This window comes from Amphibalanus amphitrite, unplaced genomic scaffold, assembly GCF_019059575.1.
Source record: "Amphibalanus amphitrite isolate SeventyFive unplaced genomic scaffold, NRLGWU_Aamphi_draft 001502F_arrow, whole genome shotgun sequence".
NCBI lineage: Eukaryota > Metazoa > Arthropoda > Thecostraca > Balanomorpha > Balanidae > Amphibalanus > Amphibalanus amphitrite.
Window position 1 is genome coordinate 263 of NW_024882995.1, and position 27,430 is coordinate 27,692.

General features: G+C 51.6%; 1 protein-coding gene across 1 annotated transcript; it reads right to left on the reverse strand.

The window, feature by feature from the left end:
* Positions 1–777: 777 nt before the first annotated feature.
* LOC122373477 (bromodomain-containing protein DDB_G0280777-like) lies at positions 778–27,430 on the reverse strand (the record flags this gene model as incomplete). Its single annotated transcript, XM_043351579.1, has 6 exons — positions 26,871–27,430; positions 6,399–6,435; positions 4,890–5,038; positions 2,950–3,102; positions 1,585–1,829; positions 778–1,232 (listed from the first exon to the last, which is right to left on the reverse strand). Coding segments are annotated over exons 1-6 (1,535 nt in total), but the record flags the coding sequence as incomplete, so codon positions are not given.

Sequence of the window (27,430 nt, forward strand, 5' to 3'; positions counted from 1 at the left end):
TCTCTCCCCCCCGTGAAGCTGGTGACTGACCTGTGGTCGGCGCTCTGAGTGACACTTCCCTCCCTGTATATCCAGTGACTGACCTGTGGTCGGTGCGCTGGGTGAACCCCTACCTCCCTCCTGATATCCAGTGACTGACCTGTGGTCGGTGCGCTGGGTGACCCCTACCTCCCCTCCCTGTATATCCGGTGACTGACCTGTGGTCGGTGCGCTGGGTGACCCCTACCCTCCCCTACCTGTATCCGGTGACTGATCTGTGGTCGGTGCGCTGGGTGACCCCCTACCCTCCCCTCCCTGTATCCGGTGCCTGACCTGTGGTCGGTGCGCTGGGTGACCCCCTACCCTCCCCTCCCTGTATCCGGTGACTGAACTGTGGTCGGTGCGCTGGGTGACCCCCTACCCTCCCCTCCCTGTATCCGGTGACTGACCTGTGGTCGGTGCGCTGGGTGACCCCTACCCTCCCCTCCCTGTATATCCGGTGACTGACCTGTGGTCGGTGCGCTGGGTGACCCCTACCCTCCCCTACCTGTATCCGATGACTGATCTGTGGTCGGTGCGCTGGGTGACCCCCTACCCTCCCCTCCCTGTATCCGGTGCCTGACCTGTGGTCGGTGCGCTGGGTGACCCCCTACCCTCCCCTCCCTGTATCCGGTGACTGAACTGTGGTCGGTGCGCTGGGTGACCCCCTACCCTCCCCTCCCTGTATCCGGTGACTGACCTGTGGTCGGTGCGCTGGGTGACCCCTACCCTCCCCTCCCTGTACATCCGGTGACTGACCTGTGGTCGGTGCGCTGGGTGACCTGGTGCTGGCCGTATTGCGGCGTGGTCGGCTCCACGGCCAGGTAGGCCGAGCTCACCACGCAGCCGGCCTGGTTCTCGGCCAGCATCGTGTAGTGGCCCGTGTCCTGCGGCTGCACCTGCTGCAGGTGCAGCGACACCACAGAGTCCTGCTCAGAGATGGTGGCGCGCGCGCCGGGCCGCACGCGCGCGCCGTCCTTGAACCAGGTGATGCGCGGCGGCGGGTTGCCGGCCAGCCGCGCCTGGAAGGTGGCCGAGCCGCCCTCCTGCACCTTGCTGGCGCGCGGCTTGCCCTGCAGCTGCGGCGGGCTGAGCGGGCCGGGCCGGCGCGCCGACACCACCACCTCCGGCTCGCCGGGCTGGCGGCGAGTCAGCGCCTCGCGGAACTCGGACTCGCGGATCAGCCGGTACTCGAACGTGTCCACGCGGAACTCCTGCGGCCGAACGGCGGGTCACAGCGGGATGGGCGGGTCAGCGGGATGACACAGACAGAGCCGGGACAGCAGAGGGGCAGAGGGACGACAGCGCCACGGGTGGGACAACAGCCGTGCGCTACTTATCAACGAACCATCGAGACTAAAAATGAAAGTAATGAAAAAAACGTTCTAAATAAATACGGAAAGAAGTATTTTTGTCCAACGCCTCACAGGCGGTTATATTATAAACAGTGATGTTTGAAAGCATAATGAAGACAGATCCTTTCATGTACCGTCATAACAAAGTAGCGAAACATCATGGTTGATCGTCCCTCCCTCTAGCAGACTCCACCTTTCACACACGACTGACCTCGACGGAGGAGCTGAAGGGCGTGGTGTGGTACTGGCGGTCCGTGCGCGTGCTGGTGGTCGTGTGGCCCGACGAGTCCGTCTCGTAGGTGGTCTCTGTGCGCATCTGCATCATGTGCTGCTGGCCGCCGACCATGCGCCGCTGCACGCCGCCCCGCTGCTGCTGCTGCTGCTGCTGCTGCTGCTGCTGAGAGACCATCTGCTGCTGCTGCTGGGTGGTCTGCTGCTGCTGCTGGAGGAAGGCGGCTGCCGGAGGAAACGACACATGTGAAGGTGTGATACGACGTGACGTTAGTACCTAACTATCGCCACGCCCAACAAAACGTCCCAGCCACTGAATCGAGCACTCGTTCTACTTATCGCACTCCTATATAAATGGTCAACGGCCGTGCGTACAACTTGTCGCAGAACAAACCTACTGATGATTTAGTATTAATCTATCCAGACACCGAACAGGTCATTTTTTATCGTACTTGCATCGCTCTGCAAAACATTATTCGCGTTGACGTTCCTGTGCCGGGGTTGGACAATGCAGATGCACCCCGCCCCATCCCCTCTGCTCACGGCTCACTCACCCTCGGGCTGAATGTAGACGGTACAGAAGCCCCTCCCCCCTCGGACGGTGTCCCGTCCTCTCACTCACCCTCGGGCTGAATGTAGACGGTACAGAAGCCCCCCGTCCTCTCACTCACCATCGGGCTGAATGTAGACGGTACAGAACCCCCCCCCCCCCCCTCGGACGGTGTCCCGTCCTCTCACTCACCCTCGGGCTGAATGTAGACGGTACAGAAGCCCCCCCCCCCCCTCGGACGGTGTCCCGTCCTCTCACTCACCCTCGGGCTGAATGTAGACGGTACAGAAGCCCCCCGTCCTCTCACTCACCCTCGGGCTGAATGTAGACGGTACAGAAGCCCCCCGTCCTCTCACTCACCCTCGGGCTGAATGTAGACGGTACAGAAGCCCCCCGTCCTCTCACTCACCCTCGGGCTGAATGTAGACGGTACAGAAGCCCCCCGTCCTCTCACTCACCCTCGGGCTGAATGTAGACGGTACAGAAGCCCCCCCCCCCCTCGGACGGCGTCCCGTCCTCTCACTCACCCTCGGGCTGAATGTAGACGGTACAGAAGCCCCCCGTCCTCTCACTCACCCTCGGGCTGAATGTAGACGGTACAGAAGCCCCCCGTCCTCTCACTCACCCTCGGGCTGAAAGTAGACGGTACAGAAGCCCCCCCCTCGGACGGTTGTCCCGTCCTCTCCTCACCCTCGGGCTGAATGTAGACGGTACAGAAGCCCCCCCCGTCCTCTCACTCACCCTCGGGCTGAATGTAGACGGTACAGAAGCCCCCCCCCCCGTCCTCTCACTCACCCTCGGGCTGAATGTAGACGGTGCAGACGGCCTCTCCGTACTGGTTGGTGGCCATGCACGTGTACTCGCCCTCGTCGCCGGGCCCGATGCGGCTGATGAGCAGGCTGACCTCGCCCGTCTGCTGATTGTGTCTCAGCTGGTACTTGTTGGACGCTGCGGACACCCGGACACAGCTAAATAGGACACACCGCCACGGCCGATTGGGGTTTATATGACGACGAAGACGATTGGGTTTTATGGATTCCCGGTATGACATTGGAGAACACTGGCCACAGTTTACGGCACTGATATCAAAGATATCCTTTTTATTTACATCCAGCTCATCTTGTCCAATGATTTTGATAGCGTAAATGATTATCAATGTTGCCCGAACGAATGAATAAATGAATGTTGAATAGTTTTGAATGTTAACAAATGCCGTGAATACGCGTTCACGGCATTTGGTAAGATTGGGCCCTGGTCACAGACACATGAAAATCCAAGCAATATGAATTCTGGCACAGTGGGGAGTGGGGACACCACAATGCACAAAATCAGACACTTCTAGAAAATAGGCCGTCGTATTGATACAATCCGAAAGCTTATAGACGCAGGGCTACTGAACTTGACATTATGACCCACCCTGAGAACAAAAGTTATCAGATGATGAAAAGAAACTTTGTGTGGTAAAAAAAAAAAACACTCACCCCTCCAAGTGCGGATGTTAGCAAGATGTGTTAGCCTGGGCCTCTGTCTGTTATTGCTAAGACATTGCAAGTTAATGTGACATCCTGAGTCAATGTGTTATGCATGTTCCAGAGTTGATGGGTGATACCACCAGTCACATCAATAAGCTATGTTGCTGTTCTAGACACCGAGGGGCGATAAATACCGCGAAAAACACGTCTCTATTGATTTAAGCGGCCGAGTGCTGCGGTTCTCTATGACACACTCGGCTGGAGCCGGGCGCCACGTCAGCTGTTCCCACCGCCGAAATAGCCGGACTGACTGGTCCCCTGTGCCTGTCAACAACAACAGAGGCACCGCCGAGCCGGCCCCGGTGATCGGCCTGCCGGCCTGGTATCGTCTTCCAGCGGCCGCCGCCGGCAGCCATGTTAGGAGCCGCGGCCCGGCATCAGCCGGCCGCCCGGCCGCCCGCTATCCAGACACCGGGCGCGCTCCACAGGTGTTTTGTTTACGGCGGGTCAGAGGCCCGGCTGGCAGACGGCGGATAGGGGAGGGTTCACCCCTCAGTCGGCGCCGGCCACCGGGTCCGCTGTCAGACGCCGCCGGCCACACGACAGACCGACATCAGTCAGTGCCGCAGATCGAGGGGCTGCCGGGAAAGGCAGGCTGGAAGAGATGGTATCCGACTAGATGTTTCTTTTCTTATTGCTCAGGACATGTCGAAAAAAAGAGGTGAGGTTAGAATAACTGAACTTTAATCCAAGCCGTATCTTGTGGCCCAACGGCATTTTCGGGTCAGGTCAGATCACTGACTTATGACGTCATAAGTGACCCTCTGCAAGCTACCAAAATATCGCTAGTTCGCACCGCTCTCAGTGCCAGTGCTGGTTGTCAGTCGTTAACTCGGCGTGTCATACACGGCACCCTCATTAAATTTCCACTCGTACCGGCCTCGCTGCCAGACGGCTCGGCGCGCCCGTACGGGACGGCGGGGACCGGCGCGGCGCGCCGCCGATCCTACCACTGGCTGGGTAGGCTGTGCCGCACGGCCGGCGTGTAATGCGGCACAGCATACCGTCCAGCTGTGGGCCGGAGGCCGATAGCCGGCCCGGCCGGTGCAGCACGGCGGACCGAGCCGGCCGGCCGTTGGGGGATGGCCACGCTGGAATGATGGGTGTTTCATCTATCTCATTGACCCGTGACTTCGGAGACTCAATATTTGCTAATTGGTTGGTGTGTGTGTGTGGGGGGGGGGGGAGGGGTCGCGTACTTACCCTGAATGGGTCTGCCCTGGCGCGTCCATGAGATCTTGGGCTTAGGGTTGCCCCGCACCCGGCCCTCGAACAGAGCATTGCCTCCCTGGGCGAAACGGGCATTCTTGAAGATCTGCTCAAACACTGGCGGAGACGCGGGGCCGCCGGCCCTGAAAAAAGAAATGACCGTTACATGTAATCAAATGTTGATAATTGTCAATTTCTGACAGGAGCGGATGCCAGTATCAATAGAATAGGCATTAGGCAAGTCTCCATACCCCAACTGATTGGAAAATGCCTATAAACCAATGCTAAGAAGTTCCCAAACTAGGAAAAGTAGCAACTTAGAAGTTATTCTATGCAGCAAAAAACCTAGAGTAAACATGTCAAGTGCCCTAATTTGCCTCTAGAGTAGGTAATAGAGCAATGAGTATACCACTTCAACCAGAAGTGTTGGTGACAAATCGTTAAAAAGGCCTGTTTATTAGCTAATGTGGTAGGGAAGCCGAGCGTGATAAGAGGCGATGTTAGCCAGAGTACCTATGCGCGTAAGAAATGTTTAATCCGCTGCAGCGGATTAAACATTTCTTACGCGCAACTCTGGCTAACATCGCCTCTTATCACGCTCGGCTTCCCTACCACATTAGCTAATAAACAGGCCTTTTTAACGATTTGTCACCAACACTTCTGGTTGTAGTCTACACTAGAGGTGGCAAAAGATGAAAATTTTGGGAACCAGACTCGAACCAGACCCGGCTGGACATTTCTGGAACCAGTCGGACCCGGCCTTAGTTGGAATCGGAACCAGTTGGACCCGATTCCCCAAAAGTCGATTAATACAAACTACTTGTAGGTATCATTAGTTGCATCATGTAAAGCAGCGTATTTCCCACTGGGAATATTCATGAGTACTGTGTGCCAAGAAATATTCACTTCATTCACTTCATATTTTGCGATAATGTGTAGTGTGCAAGATGTACAGTTTATGGTAGGACCCGGTTGGACTCGTCAGAAAATTTCCAGGAACCGGTCTGGACCCATATGGGTCCAGACTGGTTCTTTGGACCGGGTCCTCGGGTCCACATTTTGCCACCTCTAGTCTACACTCTTAGTCTTTAGCACACATGAAGTGCTGCTTTCGACAGACGGCTCTGACTATTAGTAAAGTACCTAATCTTGGCTCTGACCACAGCTTCGATACGCTTCACAGGGATAGTGGTTAAGACGAGCTTCCGATCTTTAAAATAGTCAACATAAACTTACGAAATGATAATGAAGTCGCAAGCCGATCGAGTAGCAACTATCAAGCGAATCAGCTATGGGTTTACATTTAAGTTACAGAGTTGACACATGCATGACAAAATAGCAGCACTGGTCTGATGCACAGTCCGACTGCCTCCAAACGCACAGAGGGGTGACAGAGGAGCCTCGATTACAACGGACGGTCATGAGCAGCGATTTGACCGACGGAGGGTCACACGGCGGTGACGGGGACACGGGTAGAACGGACAACCACCGATCTATACTTACGGCATGGTGCTGTGCTGGCCACCCGACTGGTCCGTGACTGAAACCGGAGACACGGCCGTCAGCAAACGGTAATTCAGTGGAAACGGAGCAGGGATACCAACAGCAGAGAGCAAACCAGAGACACGGGGGATCAGTGGGACAACAATTGTATGTTCACTAAAATGGTAGTGATGGAACCAGATGAACGGGGAGGACACCAACACAGAGCAGACGAGAGACACGGGGGTCAGATAGATACTCAATGGAAACAGAGAAGGGAGAGCACCAATACCTACAAAGCAAATCAGACCGACACTGCGGTCAGTCCGGCGATTAAACGTAAACGGGACGGCGTTCATCAGAAAACGTGCTGAAAGGTGCATTTACTGTGACTTTAAACTGCATGGATGCGTAACTCAAATCTAAACTGGAAGTTATTAAATACCTGAGCCGGGCAAGTGAAGCCGTACGTTTAACTCAAATCTTCAACAAATGAAATAATCTCACGCGTATTAAGTGGTAATATTATCAAGTGAGAATGTGTCATTAAAGTTCAATAAGAAGGAATAGGTCATTGCCGTCGAATTTCCCCGTGACGGAGGGACTGGTCGCTGTTGTCCCGCCGCGGCCTGCTCGTCAGTCGTATCGGCTCGTGGGGTGACAGCTGCCAGCGCGCCGGCACGGCCGTGACAGCAGACTGCCCGTCACCGACTCGACTGCCAAAATACGGCATCATTTGTGCGGCGGGACGCTATGCTCAGATCCCGGTCCGTCAGAGGCGACCAGCGCCGCCCAGTCACTGCTCGGTAAGGGTCTGTCAGTCGCAGTCAGTCACTGTTCGGTCCGGGTCTGTCGGTGAGTCAGTCACTGTTCGGTACGGGTCTGTCGGCGAGTCAGTCACTGTTCGGTACGGGTCTGTCGGTGAGTCAGTCACTGTTCGGTACGAGTCTGTTAACGAGTCAGTCACTGTTCGGTCTGGGTCTGCCCGTGAGTCAGTCACTGTTCGGTACGGGTCTGTCGGTGAGTCAGTCACTGTTCGGTACGGGTCTGTCGGTGAGTCGGTCACTGTTCGGTACGGGTCTGTCGGTGAGTCAGTCACTGATCGGTACGAGTCTGTTAACGAGTCAGTCACTGTTCGGTACGGGTCTGTCGGTGAGTCAGTCACTGTTCGGTCCGGGTCAGTCGGCGAGCCAATCACTGTTCGGTGTAGGTCTGATAGAAGCAGTGCGTCACTGCAGCGTCCAGGTTCATCAACCATGCCTATCGTTCTTTGGTACGCGCCTGTGCATGACATACAATTGACGCATTCCCTGCTTTACATGCAACCCAAGCGAATGTGTGCAATAGAGCAGGGCGTTTGACCCAGCTTTGAAGAGGCTGCTGCCGTTTATACAGACGCTGCGAAAACATCTGTCCCTAATGCCCAGGGCCCGGCATTCCACAGCCGTCGAGTTGGATGGCCCGGTAACACATGGGGCCCACCCCGATATAGCTCGGAGGCGGACTCCGTCTTCCCCCGGACAGCCGCCCCGCGCGGCGCCCACCGGCCGCTAACAGGTGGACCGCCGACACCCGTCTCTCTCCGCAGTGGCGTCGGCCAGCGGTCCCACCGGCTCCCGGGGTACGTCTCCGTCCCGCCGCCGCTGGAGCAGCGCTATTCTTAGCGGAAACCGGGTTAGCTTCCAGATGACACAGCCGGCTGGCTGCCGGGCCGGGCCGACTGAGTCACCGACGGCTGCCGCCCGGGCCGCTGCGGGACGGGGGCACCTGACACCGACCGAGGCCGGCCAGAGCGCGCCGCCGACGCACGTGCGAGCGAAGCACTGCGTCACAGGGGGACCCAATGACGCTCCGATGACGCCGCAATGACGGCATGATGACGCCACGGAGCAGACTGCCGTCGGGCGCGTCCGACTACCGAACAGCGATAAAACAGAGTAACAAGACCGTCAACGCGCCGATAGTTCCAGTATTTGGAGGCGTCTAGCAGCACAGCGCTGCTGTCACTGCACAGCCCGCCTTGTTTTACGGCCCGGTCGGAGGGGGCTGTCGGGGCCCCATTAGCTCGGCGGTTGGCACTGGCCGACGAGGAGCTCCGTTCCAGAGGCCGACTGCACGGCGGTGACTCAGTCCGACTCTATCTCCGCCCAGTCAATGAGTCGGCAGACTAATTTGGGCCGATCGGAACACGACACGCCATACAGCGTGAAGACGGTCACTGGGGAAACGTATGAAACCAATTACAAAGCATTTGCAAATTCATGGGCAATCGAAATACCACTTTGCGTAAAACAAATGAATAGGTATACCTAAGAGATACATCCCCGAACTCCTAAACATAAATACATTTTCCTCTTCCCCTTCGAGCTGCCAGCAAACATAGAGACAATTAGCTATGCTATGCGTAACCAATCTCAGCGCAAACCTCACAACCAACTCCCTCCAGGAAAACACTGTAGCTGTACAAAAAGGGGCTATTGGTATATTCAGCCCAAATGAACACGACACAAACATACTATAGCAAGTATACATGTCTCAACCGAGACTGCCCTGCCAACGGGCCGCCACCCCTCCCCCCGCGCGGCGCAATGGTGTCCCCACCCACACTAGAAACCCTGTCGTGTGTGTCCTCCCCCGGAAAAAGTCCTAACTAGAAAAAAAACGGGGGACCTAGTTGGGGAAAAAAACCACATTTTGTGGAAAAACCCATCTTTATTTAAGAGTGTGGTGCGTGTAAAAAAAAAAAACCGCAAAAATGGTGGTGGGTGGGTGGGAAACGCAAAAACATTTCAGAGCGAGAACACTGCTGACTTGCGTCGGACCGGGCGGCTTAGAAAAGAGTGACCGCGCAAATGCACTCAAACCCCGCGCCGTCAACGTCACGTGACACGAGTCGCTCCACCAATCAGAGGAGGCCGCCGCCTTAGCGGCCTTGCCGCCCGGGGGCGCAGGCGGCCGCCCGCCTGCCGCCGAACGCTGCTCGCAGAGGCCGGCCCGGCTCCGGGGCCGCCCCAGAGAAGACGCTCGTAGTGTCGCGGAAAAACCGGTTATTATCTTGTCATATATAACCGGGCGTATTTTCCTCTTCCCCTTCGAGCTGCCAGCAAACATAGAGACAATTAGCTATGCTATGCGTAACCAATCTCAGCGCAAACCTCACAACCAACTCCCTCCAGGAAAACACTGTAGCTGTACAAAAAGGGGCTATTGGTATATTCAGCCCAAATGAACACGACACAAACATACTATAGCAAGTATACATGTCTCAACCGAGACTGCCCTGCCAACGGGCCGCCACCCCTCCCCCCGCGCGGCGCAATGGTGTCCCCACCCATTCAATACATCCACCCAGACACCAATGCGCCAAAATAAAACAACCCCTTCCCGAGACCAGCATACCGAATGGGGGATACAAATTAACACAAAAGACCTATAGTCGCCGCCAGTGTCGAGACCAGTGGCGGAACCCACCCAAATACGTGCTTGGTTGAAGGAAGGTAATTATTTCCTCAACCTGGCCCGAAGCTTACCAGACACGCCACGATCCCTAAAACCTGCCAACATGGATGTGAGCGATATAGCGGTCACCAATGAAGAACAATATTACGGCATTTATACCGAAGCCCTTACAGCAGGACGAACAACCAGTAGCATTAGCCACTACTGCAATGATAGCCTCCACCAACTAAAGGCCCTAGATATACCCGCCGAAAAAAAAAACAACCATCCATGAGTTCTGAGGCATCTGACAACAGAAGCTGTATTTTCCTTTACCTTTAACCCTATGCACATGCCTGTCAGCGCGACCATTAATTTTCCCAGAACTTTTGAAGGGATTAGAACAGTATCAACGGAGGTCGTTGACAGCCGCCCAGCAAAAAAAAAGGGAGGGCTCTCAGCTCGCTCCAGGAATCAGCGCTCTAAGCCGCCGTAAGGACACCCGCGCTACCGAGCGTCCTAGTGGCAGCTACCTACGGGTAGACAAGCGAGCCGCCCCATGTCCGTTGTAGAAGGTGGAAGAATGGATCATCCCGGGCAGCACCCGAGGCCATGAGAAACGGCTTCCCCGGGCAGACTAGCGAGCTACTTTTTCTTTTATTATTGTTGTTGTTAATTATTATTGTTATTATTGTATTATTGTTATTATTGTTATTATTTTAGCGCCGCCCCTTAAAAAACATGGAAACCCATTGGTTGTTAAGCAACTGAAAACAGAGGCCGCAGCTACTGTTACGTGTACCTTAGCCCCTGTGCTACACGTGGCAATGATAACGACCATGAATGTTACCTAAAAACTTTGCAAGGGGTTAAAACAGTGACCACGAGACTATAGGTAATCAGGTCATAGATAGCCGACCAGCAAAAAGGGGAGAGCTCTCAGCGCGCGCCGGCATCAGCATTCTAAGCCTCCGGAATGACGCCTGCGCTATACCGGCGTCCTGGCGGCAGCCAGCTCCAGTACGTCCTCGGCAGACCAGACAGCTGCCCCGAGGCCGTTGTAGAAAGTGACGTCCCCGGGCAGACTAGCGAGCTGCCCCGAGGCCGTTGTAGGAGAGGACACCCCCGGGCAGACTAGCGAGCTGCCTCGGGGTCGTTGTAGAAGGGGATACCCCCAGGCAGACTAGCGAGCTGCCCCGGGGTCGTTGTAGAAGGGGACACCCCCGGGCAGACTAGCGAGCTGCCCCGGGGTCGTTGTAGAAACAGGCCACCCCTCCCCCCCGGGCAGACTAGCGAGCTGCCCCGGGGTCGTTGTAGAAGGGGACATCCCCCGGGCAGACTAGCGAGCTGCCCGGGGGTCGTTGTAGAAGGGGACACCCCCGAGCAGACTAGTGAGCTGCCCCGGGGTCGTTGTGGAAGGGGACATCCCCGGGCAGACTAGCGAGCTGTCACGGGGTCGTTGTAGAATGGGACACCCTCCGGGCAGACTAGCGAGCTCCACCCGGGACTTGCAGAATTGGGCATCCCAAGATTCTCCCGAATGTTCAGGGCAATTACCCGACCTGAATACCAAAAATACCCGTTTTTGAAATCTGATAGTATCCGCATCACCCGCCACGGGCAACAAGCTTGCCTTTCCACGAAGCTCGGGATTGATCAGGGACCAAATGACCGGCATACAGACGCTGTAAACAGGCCAATATGGGTATGAAGGTTGCCGTTGCTTCCTAGTTCGACACGTTTTGGAGGTGTTTACTGCCTCCAAACGCCGAGCTGGCTCAATGTCACCCATAGAAGGTACAGTAACTCACCCACCAACCAACCATAGGCAGGTCCTGAGTGACGTCAACCCTGATGCTGGCGAGGGGTACCCCGTACCAGTGTCCCAAAATTTGTTGATTTAGGTGGGAAACGACATCCAAATGCAAATCACTTTTCACTCGCCTCCATTTTCTAAGCCCATTTTCTACTCCCAATTTTACCAAGAAAAAGCATTTGCATGGATCGATAGCCATTTTACTTTCCACATAACAGCCTTGTATTAAATTTTGCTGTACATTCTTTTCCCACTCCTTTTAGGCCTTATCTGACCATCAATTTTTCACCCTTATCCCTTATTTGGTGAGTAATTTTAATAGACCCAGGAAACAGGGGGCAGCCCCCCCCCCAACCTGAGAGCCGAGGGGGCGGCGCCCCCTCAACATTGAGGCAGCGAGAAAGGATCTTCCCTCCCTTTTCCGGACTTCTTGTTTCCTTTATACACCTAAATATAAACACACGGCATTTTCCTTGCCATCTGAATGGTTTCCGCTATTACAGTATCGATTTGACATCCGCTGTCGTCATCCCGCTTTTGTTTGGGCCTGACCTTGGCCATAAGTTTGGCAGGCCAGATTTTATACTGCACCAGCTTGAGTCAACTTTGAGAAATACATAGCGTACAACTGTGGTAAAATCGTTGCTATAGGTACACAGTTTACCCGCTCCGGGTGTAAGGGAGGGGTGTGGGGCAATGAGTGCACTGACGTGGCGCCCTTGGAAGGCCGGTATGGGATTAAAAGCTCAGCGACACTAAGCGCTTGTATGGTGCCTTCGGTTATCGTTAGCATCCTCAGAATCACCGGCGTAGGGCCCTCAGAGCCGCCGGTAAGGGGCCTTAAGAGGCACTGGTGTGGGAATGTCATGCAGGTGCCGGTGTGGGCGCTAAGTGGTGCTAGTGTGATTCTCTCAGAGGCGCCGGTGAGGGTCCTTACAGGCGTTGCTGTGGGCCCTAATAGACGCTGGTGTGGAGCCGTTACAGACGGGTGTGGGGCCTGAGCTGCGGACGCGAACCCTCTACAAGCCGGCAGGGGTTCTCACTTCTCAGTGACCGGCAAGAGGCCCTTAGGCCAGCAGAAGAAGTTCTGTGGGGTCCTTAGAGACCGGCATGGTACTATCAGACGCCGGTGGGGCCCTGAGAGCCACCGGACCGGTGTGGGGGGCCTCAGAAGTCACCAGTGGGTGGCCTTTAGATGCGCCGGTGTTGGGTAGGGATTTGGGTCCTCACTCTCAGAGTCGCCGATATAGGGCATTAATAGGCACTAGTGTAGGCACTCAGAGTTGGGGGTGTGAAACCCTTGCAGAGACACCGGTGTGGGCCCTCATAAGCGCCGACGAGGGCCCCCACAGTTGCCGTTATAGGGCTCTCAGAAAAATAATTGCGGGACCATCACAGGCGGGAAATGCCCCTAGAACTGGGCCCTCATAGGCCGGTAAGAACTTGCAGAGGCCAGTAAGGGGCCTTTGGAGACCACTGAAGGGCCCTTAAAAAGCACAAGAGGCCCTCAGAATCCGGCGTGGGGCCCTTAAAGAGATATCAGTGTGACAATTTAGGGTCCATGAGGTGCTCTAATGAGCCCCATGGGGCCCTTCTATATGGCCATTGTTAACCCCCAGTGGTTAAATGGCGCCGCAGGGCCCCTCTGACTCGAGGCTCCCTTTGAACCCGATGGGGAGGTGGGGTACGTGTCCCCTTAGACCCCTAGCTACGCCACCGTTTCATATGCATCATGTGAGGTATCTTATATGCTCTTATATGCTGGAACCAAATATCTCCTCAAAAATGCCGATATCGCCCATGCCCAAGCGTTCACTATCCACCCTATCGGGTCGCCTAGAACCTCCATTAACAGGTATGTATCGGGCCCCGTACATGGAATAACGTACCTTTCAAAACCCCGGCCAGCTTGGCCTATACCTGACGATGTCCCGTAAGACCTGCTAGGCAGTACCACTGGAGCAAGATGAGCTGGGAGGGGTCGGAACTCCCTCAGCTGACGTGGGAGCTGTGAAGAAATCCTCCAGCGGCCAAAGAAGACTCTGGCAAAGCGGGCCGGCCCCGCCGAGTGTGCCGATCCGTCGCCGTTCAGAGTCGGATGCCAACCACCAAGCCATGGAAAAAAAAAACAGAATGTGTCACATAACCATTTTTAGCCGAAATCTCGTATCAAAAGGGGCTATATACGAGTATACTGGAGCCATTTATCTGACAATGCGTGTGATGACATATCGGCAGGATATGCATATTGCAGATGTCGCTTATGCATGCCTTGGCAATGCTCTATTGACCAACGACAAGAAAGGCACCTCACTCTGAAAAAAAAAAACCGATTTACAAACGCCACTACCATAAAAAACGAAACTCAGTTAACTCGTACCTCAATGCAGAGTGAGAGCCACACAATCACGGGCTACCCTAAAACTGCATCCTAGAGAATGGCATACCTACTGCAGCCTTTAAACATGGGTGTGAAAACTTCCTCTGGGTAATAGCCTGTAACTTACTAGGCTATCGCTAATGCATCCCAAAACCACCTTACATAATTCCCCATCTAATCCATAAATATCCTAGTCCGCCGAGACTTATCACACCCAAACTGGGTTCCACTGTACCACCTCTGTACCTCTGTATCACCCACTAAACCTTTCATTCCAACCTATCAACACCAGATAACAATACCATCTTAGACAAATACCATTGCATTGGTTATCCTTACAATGAACTCCATTTACCCTCTCAAGTCTCACCCGGTAGTTGGTACCCTTGTTATCAACAATCTCTAACCCACTAATGAAAACCCCGCTCGGACACGCTCGGACAGAGCCAACATCACCAGCAGCTCATTCTCCACGGGGTACGCCCACCTGGCACACCTTACGCCAGTAACCGTTCACCTGTATGGGAACCACAGTTCAACCAACACCAGGTACCACAAACGGCAATTCTACCAACTCTCTGCACAACCACCGGCCAACACAACGTGGCCACCAAACCCTACGCCGGCCAGGCCGTGCACTCTGAGCTGCTACACCGAGAAAGCATGAGCTGATTTCACTCACACGGAGTGTAGAATGGCAAAGTCCGGCGCTCCGTTCCAGGGAAGAAACAAAAAGCAGTTACAGCTATGTTACACCTAGCAAATACCTACACTCAATCTCCCAAAATCCGAAAAACACACCAAACCTATTTCTACCAGCAGTCCAAGTTTCGTTGTTTCATCTAACCTTCAAAGAACCTATAATACCGGGCATTTGCCGACCCATTGCTCATCGACCCTCTTCTTACCGTGATAGCATAACATAAGCACAAAAATAACCAAACCTCATGCCGAAAATGGGAAAAAAATCAGACAGAAAGAACAAACCAGTAAAAAATAAACATAAAAACCCCGAAAGGAAAAAAACATCCTCGTCAATCAATATCACATTGATATAAAACCGAACTTATACTTCCCTTGATGTCTTCCAGTTTCCACTGAACACGACCACAGTAAACGCAAAAACATTTCAGAGCGAGAACACTGCTGACTTGCGTCGGACCGGGCGGCTTAGAAAAGAGTGACCGCGCAAATGCACTCAAACCCCGCGCCGTCAACGTCACGTGACACGAGTCGCTCCACCAATCAGAGGAGGCCGCCGCCTTAGCGGCCTTGCCGCCCGGGGGCGCAGGCGGCCGCCCGCCTGCCGCCGAACGCTGCTCGCAGAGGCCGGCCCGGCTCCGGGGCCGCCCCAGAGAAGACGCTCGTAGTGTCGCGGAAAAACCGGTTATATCTTGTCATATATAACCGGGCGTATTTAGGTATTGACTAGGGTTACCCGCGTGCTCCGCAACGCGAAGAAGGGTTATTTTTGACCCGTGGGTATTGGGTTGGTCTGTGTCGATTTGGTTGGTATCCATTTCGTTCGATTGCTTTTTGACGGCCAAGCATTTTGTAAGAAAACAAAAAAGATACATCGCATCGAGGTGCCCGTGTCGTATTATCATGCGTTCTAGTTAAGAATGATTCGAAAACTGGCGTGAAGTCTTTTGAGGGCCATCGATGAATTTCGCTAAAAATTACAATGTAATGGTTTAGAACATTTGCATTTTTAAGAATACTGTTATTCATAATGCAAAAATGAAGACTGAGCCTTGGACAGAATTCAATGCTCTTTCCAACGGTGCCATTTTTAATTGCCAGAGATATCAGATCATTGAGGAAAGCCCGTGTGATTAATGAAGTGGCACAAAATTGACAAACAATATTTTCTCCCGTGATTTGTACCACCTTGATTTGGATCAATTAGCTTTTCACAATTTTCCCATGAGAGGCGGTACATTTCTCTTCCCAACAGGCGTTATTCCAACTCGCTCCGTTTAACGGTCAACTAAAAATAAAATTAATCCCAAAATCCGTCAAAAACTGCAATTTTTCAATAAAAGTATCCTCATAGGGGCACGTGGCGCGTGCCATCCCCTGCAACGCACACCATTCAATAGCCCATTCGATTCTCTACACGATGCTGTTTTCCCCGTGCCGATCGGGCGCACGGTTACCGAGATGTTGCACGGGGATCGGACCCGTGTGGGGCAAATTTAGCCATTTTCGCCCGATTTTGCAAGCCGATTTATACATGTAAAGTCTATGACGCGAATTCGCACTTTTTGAGCACGCGCCACGCGCTCCCTACCAATCCGATCGAGCTGAGACCCCTCAAAGGCACGTCGCGCATCCTTGATCTATAAGTTGTGCAAATTTCACCGGGCTAGGTGCAACGGTCTGGCCTGTAGTCCACGCAAAGCACCACCAAGTCGGGACCTCGGTAACGGACAGACGCACCCTCCTCAAATAGTAATATAGATGCTGAAAAACATTAAAGCAGGTCCTTTGTTAAAGAAGAACTTAGAACGGCACCAAGGTGCTCAAGCGTCACAATTTTACTAAGTGACGGATGGATTGTTTAGAGCCACAGCTATTCGGGTGTCCAGAAGAATAAACGAGGACGTTGAAATGTCATTGGGTGAAATAGGTATCTTCGATTCGCCTAAGCATAGAATGACACACCTATTATTAGAATCGTGACTGCCAACCAACAGTCTGTCATTTCATAGCAAGACTAGTTCCGTCAGAAATGACACTTAACCGGTTCCCAAATAATAATTATGTGCAACAGTGTAACTGATGGATATCATTTAGGTAGATTTAAATGAAAAATGGATCATGGATGATGATCGCGCAACGAAGCAAAACGAATGACCAAAAAATAAGTATTTGAAAGTTCGCAAGCCAGTGAGAAATGCCGGTATCTGTAAAATATATGTCTATCACAAATTGAGACCGTGAGGCTGCAGGGGAACAATGGCTACATTAACTGCTAACTGCTGAATAGTACAGGACAATCTTATTTCCGCACTGCAGGACATCAGTCACTCACATATGTAATGTGTACTCGGCGCCTGTCCGGCTCTCTGCGCTCCGTGAGACGGGCTCTGCCTGCGACTCTATCCACCTGTGACCACACTGCCGGAGCTCGCGCACCGCTCCTCGTTCCGCTCCCGCACCGCACCGAGTGCCGCTGCCGCCGCCGCCGGCCGCCTCCTCGGCCAGCCGCGCCGCTTGACTCATGGACCTCAAAACTGTTTCTTTTATCAGTCACAGGTGCTAATTTTAGCACCGCGGCCGGTGGGCGCACCGACGCCTGGAAGACTGCTGCCCGTCCTCCCTCCGTTTTGCCCCCCCCCCCGTGGTTGGTGAGCGCCGGTTCCGTCCGGACCCCCCTGACCGTGCGGCGGAGGACCGGCAGGGGGCTAATAAAACAGACAGACGGTCAACACGCCAAATGCCGACCTCGCCCCACGCAGGAGGAACTGAAGAGGCCGTGCAAATGCACCAGTAACGGTATTACCGCTCATTCTGCGGGTAAAGTCGGAAGAGCAAAACGCATGGCTAAGGCTTAGTTAAATTCCACAGCCTTCACTGTACCGTTGTCAGGCCTATTGACCTTCTACATAACTACACTACAACCGAGGGGGGAGATGGGTAGGCACTGACTTGTAATTGGGATCACGTGACTGACCCGACCGAGTGACAAAAATCGGAGATATACAAGTTTTGAGGACTCGGATGCGCGCTATTTCCTAAAGTTTACTTCCAAGACGCAAGATTTCATGGCATTAAATGCGTTAAGGTCAGATTAGATTAGATTAGATTAGGGATAGTGGGCTGATTTAGGCAGGCTATTCAGTGCCCACATCGTAAGTACTTGGAGACTAGGTAATGATCAGGGATCAGACAGATAGGATAGCGTCACTGGTACCCATATTTCAACTTATCGAGCCGGTTCTTGAAAGCGTTTGTTGTTTCTGCCTCTACCACTTCTGATGGGAGGCTGTTCCAGAGAGGGACCACTCTGTTTGAGAAGAATTTTGCCCTTACTTTGGTCTTTACTCGGTTCACTTTGAGCTTCAAACAGTGTCCTCTAGTCATGTGACCTTGCTCCTTGACAAAGAATTGATTCGGATCCACATTGGTTTTTCCTGTCAACATCTTGTAGGTTTCTATCATATCTCCACGCCTGTACCTTTCCTCAATACTGATGAGCTGCAAAATTTTCAACCTTTCTTCATATGTTTTGTCCCGTAGTCCTTGCACGAGCTTTGTAGCCCTTCTTTGCGCCTTTTCCAGCATCTTTAGGTCTCTCTTCATGTATGGCCCTGTTGCTTGTAGACAATGTTCCAAGTGAGGTCTGATATAAGTTGTGAATAATGGCTTGAAATTTTCAACTGTTAATCTGTCAAATGATATCCGCAGCAGCCTCAAGGCTCCCATAGCCTTGTTAGCCACCCTTGCGCAGTTGACAGAGGCCGTTAACCCTCGCATGTGTGCGGCGTTTTCCAGCTTCTAATGTGTAGGGGGGGGGGGTCGGTTGGACCCCCCCCCCTTGCCGTTTGGCCCCTGATCGAGCTAGAGCTTCGCGGAAAAAACGAGCGTGTTGCCCGTGACGAGAGGAAGCCGATGATACCCAATTTTAGGGTCCTAGGTCATTGGTTGACCTTCCAGGTCAGGTCAATGACCCAAAGTCGGGAAAATCGGGACCTGTTAGAAAGTCGTAAAGTGTGGCTGCTAAGGGGTTTTTCGGGGTGCTGATCACGAATATCGTGTTAGTTTTGATCACAGATGATGTCTTGAAGCATTTAGACCAGGTCGGGTCAGGTCAGGTCAGGTCAACCAGTAGGCGTCGTGACGGGTATTCGTAGTACGTGTCAACCACCTCTGACAGCTTCGTAACATGTTACGAAGTCACCAAAACTACTTCGTAAATGTTCAAATGGTTGCTAAATTCGAATTCAGCTCCAAAAACTAGCCTAGAAACATGTAAAACTCGAAAAAGTGAACCGAGGTCACCCGAGGTCACCAAAGGTCATTGACCTGACCTGACCTTCAGATGACCTTGACACCCACGGGAGTAACATCAAATCACATGTTTGAACGTTTGAAACCACGAAAAGCTTGCAAACGTGCGGCTAGTGCGAGCCGACATACGCGAAATCGCGATTCCGGCCAAACATGGTCTCGGAAAAGAGGTCACAGGTCAAAGGTCATTTGGGTCAGGGTCATGAAATTTTCAGGGTAGGTGTAAAATTGATCAATGCGAGGGTACTGAAAGTTTCGTCGCGATCGGCCGCTTTTTACGCGAGTTATTCGCGAAAAACCATAGGGGGGGGGTCCATCCGACCCCCCCCCTACACATGCGAGGGTTAAAGTATTGGACACGAAAACTCCCAGGTCCTTCTCCAATTCAGTTGCTTCAATCTCCATGTTACCACCATTTGTTTGCTTCATGTAATACTTTACCATTGGATTTTGCCGGCCACAGTGCATAACTTTGCACTTACTTACATTAAATTTGAGCAACCATTTCTCCGACCATTTTGACAAAACATCCAAGTCTTCTTGTATTTGCAATGCGTCTGCTTCAGTTGATGCCTTTCCAAACAGTTTCGAGTCATCCGCATACATTTTCATTGTGCTTTTCACCAGGTCGGGGAGCTCATTTACATACAGGGCAAACAAAACGGGCCCCAGCACCGAACCTTGGGGAACGCCACTTGTAATTTCAGCCCATTCGGAATAACAATTCTGGACAAAAACCCTTTGCGTTCTGTTATGAAGGAACTCACTTATCCACTTCAAGACATTTCCGGTTATGTTGTAACCAGCCAGCTTCTTGATAAGCCGTTTGTGTGGTACAGTATCGAAGGCTTTACTATAATCCAGATAAATCACATCCATTCCTTCGCCCTCATCTTGCATCTTAGTCCACTCCTCAAAAGTTTCGAGTAGATTGGTCTGGCAGGATCGCCTGGGTACAAAACCATGCTGGTGTACTGATAGCGATCCAGCTTCCACTATATGCTGCATGATGCGTTTCTTGATTATCCTCTCCATAACCTTTCCTGTTTGGCTCGTCAAACTAATAGGCCTGTAGTTACTGGGAGATGACTTTTTACCCTTCTTGAAAAGTGGTATCACTGTAGCACTCTTCCAGTCATGCGGTATCTCCCCTGCACTGAGGGACTTCTTAAACAGAATTGTTAACGGCCATGCCAGAGCATCTGAACAACATTTAAGAATGTTTGTTGGGATTCCATCAGGGCCTTGTGCTTTGTCCATTTGAAGCATATCAAGTTCCTTCTTCACATCCATGACATCAATATCAATATCCTGCAGTACTGGCATATTATCTGTTTCCCTGGTAAAGTCGGGCACATTACTTGCATCCTCTGAGACGAACACTGACTTGAAAAAACTGTTAAGCTCTTCAGCAACTTCACTGTCATTGGAGGTCAGCTTACCTGAGCTAGTCATCAGCGGACCCACTCTAGCTTTCACCCTCTGCTGCGATCTAATGTACCTGTACAGCTTCCGTGGATCGGATTTCAGGTTTCTCGCCAGATTGTTCTCATAGGCATGTCGTGCATCACGGATAGCCTTAGTTGTCCTATTTCTTTGTTGAGCATACTTTGCGTGGTCTTCTGCTGATCTAGTCTGTACATATTTCTTCCACAATCTATGTTTATTCTTTACTTCTTTAGTAAGTGTTCTATTCCACCATCTTGTTTTTGTACGCCTCTCTTTAGTTTTGATGCATGGCACATACATCAAAATGCTCTCATTGATTTTCTCCTTTATGCAGCTCCAGGTCTCTTCAACGCTCATTATTTCCAGCGCGTTCCAGTCGACATTTCTGAGGCTACCCAGCATTCCAGCATAGTCGGCTCTCCTGTAGTCGCGCCTTTCAGCTGCCTTTGTTTGCTTGAGCTTTTCTTTTTTATCTTCATTGTACATACAATTCCATGTCAGGACCACATGATCGCTTTTCCCGAGAGGCTGACCAGCCTCCAACTCATCAACCAGATGCTCTCTGTTGGTGAATATCAGGTCAAGTCTCGATGCCACACATCCTTCTCTAAATCTGGTCTCAACATCAACATGCTGGCTCAAAAAGGCATTTTGTGTGGCTTCGAAGAAGTGTGTTGCCTCTGACTCCTCTGCACCTTCAACGTACCCATTCTGCCACTGGATCTGCGGGAAGTTAAAATCTCCCATGATAAGCACGTTCCTAGCTCCAGTTCCAATGGATTTCTCAATAAGCATATTGAGTTTTGCATTGTTCTCCATAGAGCTAGAAGGAGACCTGTAACATACACCTACCAGCAGTTCCTCAGTTCTGCCCAGGTGAATTTTGCACCAAATTGCCTCCTCGAATCCTTCATCATTAAGTTCATTGCATTCCGTAACCTTGAAGCTCTCCTGTACAAGTAGCATGACCCCTCCGCCTTTTCTTCCACTTCTATCACAACGAAAGGCTGGATGGTATCCCTCCATATGTATGTGTTCTTTCATCCACACTTCAGTCAAACCTATAATATCTGGTTTCTTATGTTCTACCAAACCTTTAAGCTCATTTATCTTGTTTTTCAGACTGCTAACATTTGAATACAGACAGGACAGAACAGACTTTGAGGGTGTTCTACCTCCTTGGTACAACCCTTCCTCGAAAGATGACGTGCGTCGTCCTACCTTTCTTCTCTAGCTCCTCTCTTAAAGCCTTTTCCTGTTCCCTCTCTTCGGGGCTCAAGTCCCTTGTCAGGTATACATTTGGAAACCCAACATCCCTCAAGAGAGTTCGCTTTTTAATCAGTTCGTTTACATGCTCTTTCTCCCTCAGTTTGAGGAGCATGAGCCTCTTCTTTGCAGCATTCTCTGTCCTGGTTCCCGCTTCAGCCTCTGCCTTCTTGCCAAGTCTGTAAACCTGGCTCACTTCAACCTTGACATCATCCCCAAGGAGGCCAGCAACAATATCTTCAAAAGCTTTCAAGTCATGCTTTTTTCTCACCTCAGGCTCACTGGAGTCACTCTCTGGTATGTTATGTATGATGAGATTACACTCCCTTCCTGCTTTCCCCTGGGAGTCGACAATCCTTTTGATCTCTTTGGTGCTGTTCTTCAGTTGTTCCGTGAACTTCGGAACCTCCTTCGCAGCTTCCTTTTGTTCTGCCACAGCACTATCCAACTTCATCTGCTGGTCCTTGATTGCTTTCACTGTCTTCTCCATCTGTTTGATTTTATCCTGCAGCTGTTCGCCCACCACATCTTTGGAGTGAGCCTCTTTGATGGAATCCACAATTCTCTTTTCGGCTTGTTCGATGCGGTTCTCTAGACCCTTATTCAATTCTAGCATAGCCCTGAACTTTGGTTTGCAGTCCATGCACAGCCAAAGAAAGTCAAATTTGGTCAGCGCCTTGAATGCCTCAACCGAGATCCCTTGACATTTATGGTGGTACCACTCACAGCATGCATCACACATGATACTATCCTCTTTGGATAAAGAAAAACCACATACCTTTTGGCCTCCTTTGCATACGTACTTTTTCTTCGACTTTCCTCTCGCTGGTTTCCAGCCTCCTTCCGCTCCTTTTACTTCTTCGTTTTCCGTATCCCTATCATTATCATTGTTCCCATCTACACTTTCCACGTCCGAATCGTCCGCGACAGATTCGGCTGCCTGCGCCGAGTTTGGCGCAGCCCTCTTAGCCCGCGCCATCTTGCGGTTTGCCGATCAACTTGCTTTTCTTATACACGGCCGAGAATAAATTTTCTTATTTTTTCAATATAAATGTTTTTGATTTTTCGTTAATTCTTTTTCACCCACAAACAATTCTCAGGTATTTCTTCTTCGTAACAAAACACCACACCGGCGCTCTTCTTATCAACTCGAGCTTGACCTTGAGACCGGGACCTATCGTGACGCACGTCCGACTCGGGCGAGGAATGGGGAAGGAATGGAGGAATGGGGAAGGAATGGAGGAATGGGGAAGGTCGTTACGTTATACATATTCTTTGGACCATGCAGATTCATTTAAGACGCTACAGACTAGCGACCTAACATGACCTGAAAATACAGTTATTAGCTCAAGACCCGGTGTAAATCAATGGTCAATTATATAAACTTTCAGCTGTCTTACGACGACGCGTTTTGAGCAATCGTGACAAACCATCTGGGCCCTTTTTCGGGTGGAGAGTCAAAAAGCAATTTATTGCTTCCGCTGACCAGGCTATCACGCGACTTGACGCGTCTCACTCTCCAGCGAGTAGGGTAAAGAATGAAGAAATGTGGCAATAAAACAAGTATCTAATCAGTTTCAATGAAAACTATGCGGTCAGTTTTCAATTTCGGCCCATGCCTGCTTGTTGTAAAGATTATGCGCCACTTAAACGAAAAAAAAAACTGGGAAGTGCGATCCATGCGACATGCGATACGTGCATGACATGTGTCGCAGAAGGTGGCATTTATGCCTACCGGGCCTGGCGCTTCAACACTGATGCAGCTCAGCAGCCGAGGTATAGGGTCCTACAACGCTGCAGCGCCGGTGAACCGGTGAAGCCGAGGGGAATATCAGCTGTTCCTCAGATCTCTGGGACGAGCTTCTAAACGAGCGCACGCGCCGTGCCTACAGCAGACGTTAAATATAGGCCCGAGTGATTGTGATGGGCAGCCCATGGTCTGGGCCGGAGCCAACCCTCGAACAGCTGAAGGTTACCCAGCAAAAACAGCGGTGCGAGGCGACCACCGCGGCACAGCTCAGACGGATCAGCCACGGGAGCGACTTTTCACGGGAATTTAGAACGATACATTGTCCCGATGCGCACTTATAACTTTTTTACTTTATAGGTGCCTAACAAAAAAACGTTGCGTTACAAAACATTATATCCCGGGATACAAATAAAGACGATCACGAAAAGCAGCGCATTTTCACTCAAAATATCAGCCCGATTTTCTCGTAATTTCACCGCCGTTATCCTAAACCGGCTGCTTTTGGCCGCGATAACCAAACATTGTGGCGGACTTTTGAGCGGCGATCACAACAGAAAGCGCTCATAAACCGTCTGCCCGGCGGAGGGGAGACGGTTTATCTGGCGCCGTGCCAGGGACGCCCGACGACGTAATTAGATACGGAAGTGTCGGTCACACACCGACAGCGGCCACTGGAATATTGTAAACATTCACATACCTACGCGAATGTACATACATACTTACCAATAGATAAGCCGGAAGACCAATGGATGGCTCATTCGAATACGCAGGCATAACTTGGGAAGTCTCATTCAAAAGTATGAGGTAGCCTTTCAAGCTACGGATACATGTAGGCAGACGCGTAAATGTGCACGGCTCACGACAGATCAAAGCAACTACACCTTTTTGCGTTGTTCGATGGCCAATCGTCATAAACATTTCGGCATCAGTTTGGACAAGCGTCATTCAGAATAACCCATCGGCGATGTGCATCACTGTTTGACGGTCGGCAAAACAGGCTGGACTCCATTTAACCATTCTGCATAACTCTTTGTCATTGAGCACAATGTTCGTCATAGGCAAAACACTTTGTCAGATTGTCATAATGCTTCGACATTTCACAAAATGGTTAGTCGATGTGCAAAATTCATCGGTACTGTGCGTAAACAATGGCTGTTTATTTAAAACTTTCGTCAATGATCAAAATGTCAATGATGTAGTGCCTATCTAGCCATATTCAATGTTTAACGTTAATCACGCATTCAGGGATGAGGCTTATGACAGTTCCAGCGCAATTTGCAACCAATTAACCATTGAATTCCGAAAAAGGCAGTTATACCATAGCTCTACGAGGAGACTGCCGGCGCCATACCGAGTAGGCATGTACATAGATTCTTGAGCGTCGGACTCCTAAACGCTTCGATACAAACCACGAAGTCGGCCGTCATTATCGCGTCACTGCCCGTGCGATGTCATGGGACAACGCCTCGGGCGGCCGCGCCGGTCGGACTCGCGAGGGAATGGCTGACAGATGGCAAGCCGGGCCCTGCCGGCCGGACACCTTGGTTTTTGGGGCGGGCTGACTTATCCAGCCTGTTGCCTGTTCCTTGGTGTTTGAGGCGGGGTTAACTTATCCAGCCTGTTGCTCTGTTGTAGTGGTGTCAATTACGGAAAATCGGAATACCGATACCAAACCAAATACCAACCAAAACTGTGAGGAAATACCGAAACCAAACCAAATTGGGAAAATGAGGGAAATACCAACTTTATACCGATTTCTTAGACTCTTATACATTAGTGAGGGTTCATGATACCAACAAAATACCAAACACATTACGATTGAAATACCAAATACCAAGTTGGTATCGGTTTGGTACCGGTATACCAAAAAGCTGGTATCCGATTGACATCTCTACTCTGTTGCCTGTCCATTTTTCAATCAGCCGATAACATGTCAGCTACGTCCATCTACATTGTACCTATGGCGCTCATGAACGCTACCGATTTTTATGTGGATCAATGGTCTACGAGTTTCGGCACCTATGCCTCGCACTGCACTGTATAAACGCGGTCATATTTATACTTCTCTGTAAAGGGGCGATCTGTTTTTAGTTTTGACGAAATGTTATGAGGAATGCCGAAATTAGCATGGGGATGTTTTGGTGAACGACGAAGGGATATTAACGAATGACGAAGCATTTATCCAAATCGTCAAAAGTTTTGCCGGAACTCAATCAGTTATAGGGAATAGCGAAGGTAATACCAACTGATGAACTGTGGAGTGGGATCAGCATTCCGTTTTGCCCATATGCTGAAGGTTTTGCCGGAATGCCTCTCACTGGCGCCACCTATGTGCTGATCGGACGAATGGGTTTTGCTGATTGGCCATCGAACAACGCAAAAAGGTGTACTTACAAAAGTTAAGATTCATAAGAAATCTCAGCTAAATTCGGATAACAAACCAGCTACGGAAGTGGAGTGAATTGTAACATCACCGCAGTGGGCCCTATGAGTACTATATAGGCACATAAAAATTAGGTAAGTACAACATAGCTCAAAATGTCACTCTGTAATTACAGGTCAGCCATCATTGAAGCCATATTATTACTACAGCGTCCATTGTAGGCATGTAATTACACACACTAAAAATCAGTCTGTTACTCGAGCAAACTGAAAGCCGATTAAGGACTATACCTATGCGCAAACCATTAGGAGTCCGGCGGTTTTGCGTCTATCCATTAAAATGTCGTTTATGTTATAGAGGCGATAGCATCAACTGAGCTTCACGATAACCGGCGGACGGATTTAATGCCGGTCGTTCAACTATTGATGTACCGCGCGTGGATTCCAACTGTGGTTTCCACTCTTATACGGCCTTGGTTTCCACCAGTGCTCTGTAGCAGGGCTGCGGAGTCTGAGTCAGGGTCGGCCGGAGTCGACATTTCTGCCAGGGGTCGGAGTCGCCAAAAAATCTTACCAACTCATACTAAGGAGTCGGGATCGACATTGCATGGCGCAAAGCCATACTCGATTACTGCCTGGTTGAAAAAAATTATGTTCATTGACCAAAACAATATTTTCGTGGAGGCTAAGGCTTTACTTCTGCTTTATGCGAGCGTTTTGGGCGAGAAAAGCAGAAAACGGCGGCTGCACCAGCACCCTTCATCTCCGGTTGCTATTTATCAAGTATGCTTGCAACGGAAGGAACGCGCAAGGGATTGTTTCATGCAGCGTCACAACCAGACCTCTGACCTGAGCACTACTAGCATTACGTTGACTTGAAACAAGATGTCCTAAGTAGGAGTCTGTGTCGATTTTGAGAGCCGGAGCCAGTCACCGAAATACGCAGCCCTGCTGACTACAGGGTTGGGGCGCTGCAGGCGACACCGATCGGCCCACCTGAGTAGTCGCTGCTGGCCGACTGCTGGCGACCGTAGGCGACGCTGTAGTGCTGCGCCTCCTGCAGCTCCTGCTGCTGCTGGTATTGCTGCTGGAACTGCTGCTGGTGGTGTTGCTGAAACTGTTGCTGCTGGCGCTGCTGGAACTGCTGTTGCTGCTGCTGGTACTGGAGTGCCGGCTGGGAGCCAAAGTGCTGCACGCTGCTGCTGACCTGCTGGTGCACCTGCTGGCTGCTGCTGGTCTGCTGGCTCATCTGTCCGCCACCGGGCAGCTGCTGCACCGAGCGCTGCTGCAGCTGGAGCTGCCGCTGCTGGCTGTGCTGGCTCAGCTGGCCGCCCGGAATCTCGGCCTCCAGCACGCGCGAGTCCTGTCGGCTCTGCTCGTGCGCCTCTCCGCCGGCGATGGCGTAGCTCTGGGCGTCCTGATGGTGGTAGCTGTCACTGCGCACCACGCGGCCCCGCAGCTGCTGCTGCTGCTGCGCCAGCTGCCGGTCCATGGCTGGGGTCTGTCCGTCAGTCCTTGGTCTCCCGGCTCCTTCCGCCGGCCCGTGTCAGCACGCA